Below are 6,380 nucleotides of genomic sequence, written 5' to 3' on the forward strand. Positions count from 1 at the left end.
AATAAAAGCCAAATTCCTTTAGTGACTATTCATTCTGATGTTTGGAAGCCTATTTAAACTGTCTCCGAAATCAATGATTTGTCATCTTTATTGATTGTTGCACTCGAGATAAAAATTTTGAGAACTGACAATAGAAGAGAATATATGGATAGTAGGTTTTTTGTTTATTTGGAGACCAATGGGATAGTATGGATGTTACCTTCCGAAAAATTGAACCCTACTTCAGTACCATCCACTCACCTGTTCAGGAGGAGAATAATGAGCAAGAATAGGTGACCTTGAATTCTGTGATTCTGAATGATATGGTTTAGCAAGAGAGTTCTAGTAGATAGGGGCAGATGTTCGATCAGGGGGACGTTTAGACAAGCCAGATTTGAAAAGGTATTCAAGAACAGACAAGGCAGAAAAAGCCATTATGTAGTCTACTTAGAGTCAAGAATCTTCTTTCGGTGAGTTACCCACAACTCTTGAATACTCCAATATTTTAGATAAACCCTTTGCACAAAGAAAATGTGTTAGATCTTGTACTAAAAACCTTATTTCTAACCTTGTTTCTTATGAATCCTTGTCTCCCTCCTATGGAGCCTTTGCCAAGTCTATTTCCTCTATGTTTATTCCATAGGATTGGAAGGAAGCTCTTGCAGATCCTAAACGGAAGGGAGCAATGATTGAAGATATGAAAACATTGGCAAAAAATGAGACCTGGGAGCTTGTCACTCTCCCACCTGGAAAAAAACTTATTGGTTGTAAGTGGATATTCACAGTGAAACACAAAGCTGATGGCACAATTGAACGATTTAAGGCCAGATTAGTTGCTAAAGAATTCACCCAAACATATGGAGTAGATTATCAAGAAACATTTGTCCTAGTTGCAAAAATGAACTCAATCAGAGTCCTAGTATCTTGTGCAGCCAACTTGGACTGGGACCTATAGCAATTTGATGTGAAGAATGCTTTTCTCTATGGAGATTTAGAGGTAGAAGTATTAATGGAGATCCCTCTTGGGTTCGCTGATGACAAGACACAAGAAAAGGTGTGCAGGTTAAAAAAGGCTTTTATGGGCTAAAACAATCTCTCAGAGCTTGGTTTGACAGGTTTAGTAGAACCATGATATCCTTTGGTTAACAACAGAGCAATGCTGAACATACTCTATTTATTAAACATCATAAGGGTAAGATCACCCTTTTTATTATATATGTTGTTGTGTATGTTGATGGTATAGTGGTGATAGGTAATGATAAAGAAAAAGTGATTCAACTAAAAAGGTTATTGGCTCAAAAATTTGAAATAAAAAATTTAGGAAAATTTTAATATTTTCTAGGTATTAAGGTGGTTAGATTAGAAAAAAGAATCTTTATCTCACAAAAAACATACATTCTGAATCTTTTGGAAGAAACATGTATATTGGGGTGTAAACTAGCAGAATCTCTCATTAAAAGTAATCACAAGATGCAAGCAGAAACTGGTGAATCCATGGATATTGGAAGATACAAGAGATTAGTAAGGAGGTTGATTTATCTCTCACACACACGACCAGATATAGCATATGCTGTTAGCTTAGTTAGCCAATTCATGCATGACTTTTGCGAGACTCATATGCAGGTTGTCTTTCGCACCTTGAAATACCTTAAATCTGCGTTAGGGAAAGGGCTTTACTCCAAACATGGTCACCTCTGAGTTGAAACTTTTACAGATGCAGATTGGGCAGGATCTCTCGATGACAGGAGATCCACCTCTGACTACTGCACAATTGTGGGAGGGAACCTTGTCACCTGGAAGAGCAAAAAACAAAGTATTGTTGCTCGGTCAAGTGCTGAAGCAGAATACAGAGTGATGACCCAAGGTGTGTGTGAACTTTTATGGCTGCAGAAGTTATTAAAGGAGCTGATGTTGCCCGAAGAGACAACATAACTTTGTATTGTGACAATAAAATTGCCATCAGTATAGCACAAAATGCAGTTCAATATGACTGAACGAAGCACTTTGAAATTGGTCCGCACTTCATTAAAGAAAAATTAACAGACGATGTCTTGAGCTTAGTTCATGGGACTTCTATTGGGCAACTTGCGAATGTGTTCACTAAAGGGCTCAACAATACAATCTACTATAATCTGATTTGCAAGTTGGACGTGTGCGACATCTATGCACCAACTTGAGAGGAGTGTTGACTTATTTGCTAATTCTAGTGATATGATTTGATTTGATTATGGATTATAGGCATAAATTGGGATTCTTAATTATTTATGTAATTATTGTTTGATTATTTGCTTCATGTTTAATTATAATTCTTTGTGTATAAATAGTCATGTAAATCACTTGTAAAGATCAAGAGTGAAATACAAAATTACTCTAAGATTTTCCAAAATTCTTCAATTAGTAATAACATTTTGCTTCTCTTTCTCTTTACTTGAATGTGTCCTCCAATAAATGCTCAGAAAGTTTGGAAAGTACTAATCAAGTTTACCTTTTTAATCATATATCAAAGTTAAGAGGTAGTCATGTTGTAAATCATATAAAAGCTTTCTTCTTGTTATGAACTTATTATGTTCTCCTTAAAAGTTTTCAATCAATCCCAAAATTAGGAAGACATCTATTAGCAAATAATACAAGTTAGTTTTTTGCAAGTTAGTTGTTCTATTTTCAAGAGTCATGTAATTAGTGGTTTGGCTATCTTCTTAGTGGTTAACAAGTTAGTTTTTATTTTTTTTTCCTTAGTGGTAGAAGGGTGATTCTCTATGTTGCTTAATGGTTTCGTGTTTTTAGGAGATGGTTATGTCTCTCTTATATTAAAGTACAACAATTCAATAATTGCCAAAGTTTTTTTAGTACTTCAACTCCAGAGATTTTCAGGTTCTTTCCAAGGAGACTATTCCATTGCAACCATAGGTTGCAAAAAGAAAATTTCATCCCCATAAAATTTCAGCAACAGACACTTTACTCGATCCCTTTCTAAGGACCCTAACATTTTGGTATCAGAGCTAGGGGTTATGGGTGACTCAATCAAGTGCTAAGTTGGAATCTCTTACCCGTGACATTACCAACTCTCACCTAGCACCTGTGACCAAGGGAAGAAGCCACTCTCACTCATCCAGAGGCAAGGGAGTAGTAGGATCAGATAATTAAGGCAATTATGATTGTTCCAGAATTCACCAAATTAGATGTTCCTCGTTTCAGTGGTCAAGAAATCCATTAGGATGGTTGAGTAGGTGCGAGCACTTCTTTCGACACCAATAGACCTCAGCAGAAAAAAAGGTCAGTCTAGCTTCTTTTCATTAGGAAAATATAGCTCAATTGTGGTTTTTGCAATTAATGCAGGATTTTCCTAACTTAGGAAGAGTTCAAGCACCAATGCAATCTCCGTTTTGGGCCACCTATCCGTAGTAACAAATTGGGAGAGTTAGCAAACTTATAGCAGACAGAAACGGTTGTTGATTATCAAACCTGATTTGAGGTTATTGTCTCTCAAGCGGTAAACCTCATCCAGGATAAAAAAAAAAAAAAAAAAAAAAAAAAAAAAAAAAAAAAAAAAAAAAAAAAAAAAAATCCAGCTTTACCTCAATGGGTTGCAAGAATACATCGCTGTGGAGGTGGAACTTCACCGACCAACATACTTAGTCACTGCTATGAGCATGTCAAGACTCTGTGAATGAAAAAATTGGTCTGTGTTGCAAGTTCTTCAGCCAATCATTCATTTCAACAAACAATGAAAGCAAAAGGTACTCGAATAATTAAGCACTTGAACTGCGATGAAATGGAGGAAGGACAATAAAAAGGACTTTGTTTTAACTGTGATGAATCCTTTGTTCGAGGACATCTAGCAGATGATGATCCGGGATATTTCGCAACGGACCAACTACTGGTTGAATAGTTTTTAAAAATTTCATGAGTTTGCACTTGAGGATAAGCGCATAGTGGACGATGGAGTAATGTTAGCAAATAATGCAAGTTAATTTTTTGCAAGTAGAGTTATGTAGTTAGTGGTTTAGCCACGTTCTTAGTGCTTAACTCATGATGTAGATAGTGCAAGTTAGTTTTTACTTTTCCTCAGTGGCAGAAGGTAATCTTCCATGTTACTTAATGGTTTCCTATTTTAAAGAGATGGTTATATTTTCTTCTTATATTTAAGTGTAACAATTTAATAAAAGAATTATTAAAAAAATTGCCAAAGTTTTTTAGTACTTCAACTCAAGAGATTTTGAGGTTCTCTCTAAGTAGCCTATTTCATTACAACCATAGGTTGCAAAAAAGAAAATTTTAGCAACAGACCCATAACTCAATCCATTTCTAAGGACACCGACAACATCCAAACTTTTTCCTGTAACTTTGAAAATATTTTTCTTAGGTTATAGGTTATACTACAAATTTATCTGTCCCCAAGAAAAGGTTTTAGACCAGAATTGGCCCCTAAAAAAATATAATAATAAGTTTTCATGTGCTCTTTAAAAAAGGGGCATGTTCTTATTCTCCTTCAAACTACCCTTTTTTTTTTGGGATATATATTGACTCATTCTCAGGCAGTCTATTAATTGCTCAATTCAAAATATTTGTTAATTTTTCATTGCATGATATTTGTTAATTTTATAAGCTTAGATTAAATTCTTAACAATGCGGCTTAGATTAAATTCTCAACAATGTGAAATATATTTCTTTTTCTTTTTTGATAGTGTTTTCTCATATTTGTTGAGAAATTCCTAAAAATGTTCTGGAGAGATGTAATTTGGGCAATGTAGTGGTCTCATCTCGTTTTAAAATTTCTTTTTTCCTTGTGTTTTGACTTATGGGGCCTAAGAATTAGAATTATGGTGGATCTTGAAAGTGTGGCATGCCTCTAATTTTAAGGGACTAATTTGAACTTTACCGAAATTAAATGATCATTCTTATAGCTCTTTTTTTATGGAAACATTCTTATAACTTGTTGCTTTCATGAAAGAAATTAGACTAGAGTATTGGTTGGTAATAGCTATTGTTTTGATACGTTGTTCAGATAATGAACTTGAGAATAGCTTACATGTTGGTTTTATATCCAATGGCAGATACTTGAGATGCTATATGGCAGTGATCACATTGCAGTTGGACATGAATTGATCAAACTCTCAACCATTCAGCTGTCCTTGGGCGACCCTTCTGCTGCGGACACCATAAATCGGCTAGGTTTGATATTTCTGCGATATTATGGATCGCACGCCGACTTCATTTTCCCATATCTGCAAACTCTGAAAAGAGAAGCTAACAATTTAACTCAAGAAGGCCGAGTTACATGATCACTCCATTTCTTCCATATCTGCAAATGCTGAAGTGAAGCTTGTGATTACTCAAGAACTAACTCCATTTGTTATGGAGTTTCTTCATGATCTTCAAGAGAATTGCATTTTAGCCTCTGTGCCTCTATCTCTGCCTTACAGATGTTTAAATTATCACTTTTATCTGCAAATTTATTTAGGTCTTTCTGGCTGGAGACATTGACTAATATCTGTGCCCAGGTTGTTCAATGAGTTGATGGTGTCACTGGTGAATTATGCCTAATTGATTGATATTTCTATCATGCTAATTTGTCTTCTGTGGTTTGTGTTTTTATAGGAAGGATAAAGAGAGGATAGATGAAGTTGCCATATAGAAATTGGTCCTCTCTGCCTTAATGAGGTAGAAGGGAGTAGGTAGCAGGATTCAGTTAGAAACCGAAAAAATTGATCGAATCAAATTAATTTGAAAATTCAGTTTAGTTTTTTATTCATTTCGGTTCGATTTAATTTTTTAATTTCAAAAATTTCAATTATTTTGGTTCGGTTCAGTTTTGATAAAAAAAATCAAATCGAATCGATTGGGATAATAATATGTTATTTTCAATAATATAGAGAAATTAGATCATATTAAAATTAAAATATTTTAATTAAATTTTAAAATATTAAAAATAAAGTGTAAAAATAAAAAATTTATTAAAAATTAAAACTGACTGAATTAAATCGATTCAGTTCGATTTGATTTTTGATTAAAATTGATTAAATTTAATTTTTATAAATATTAAGATTTTAATTTTTAATTTATTCAGTTCGATTTGATTTGATTTTAAATCGAATCGACTGAAATTACTGTGCGGTAATAATTCATCTGCCCTATGAGCATTTAAAATTTTGAGGCTTATGAGCATTTAAAGTTTTAAGCAATTGTGTGTTTGGTTAAAATATTTAGAAGTGGTTGATAAGTAATTAGCATATTTAATAATTAGTAGACTATAAGTATATTTATTATTAAAATTATTAAAAGAATATTTAAAAAATGTAAAATTTTAAAATTAGCTAAGGTTGATTAAAGCATAGTGATTATATAAGTTTGTAAAAAGGAAATATAAATAAATTCTTATAAAATTGGTTATGATTTTATTT

The 6,380-nt window shown here is 33.3% G+C and overlaps 1 protein-coding gene across 7 annotated transcripts in view; it reads left to right on the forward strand.

Moving 5' to 3' along the window:
- Positions 1 to 5,542, forward strand: part of LOC110606604 (SET and MYND domain-containing protein 4) — a 36,095-nt gene extending 30,553 nt beyond the window's left edge. For all 7 annotated transcript variants that reach the window (XM_021745482.2, XM_043952876.1, XM_021745486.2 and 4 more), the window contains one exon: positions 5,034 to 5,542. In XM_021745482.2, coding sequence (XP_021601174.1) covers positions 5,034 to 5,261 — 228 coding nt within the window. In that variant the 3' untranslated portion in view covers positions 5,262 to 5,542. The remainder of the gene's footprint in view (positions 1 to 5,033) is intronic.
- Positions 5,543 to 6,380: the final 838 nt, after the last annotated feature.

This window comes from Manihot esculenta, chromosome 18 (assembly GCF_001659605.2).
Source record: "Manihot esculenta cultivar AM560-2 chromosome 18, M.esculenta_v8, whole genome shotgun sequence".
NCBI classification, from domain to species: Eukaryota; Viridiplantae; Streptophyta; class Magnoliopsida; order Malpighiales; family Euphorbiaceae; genus Manihot; species Manihot esculenta.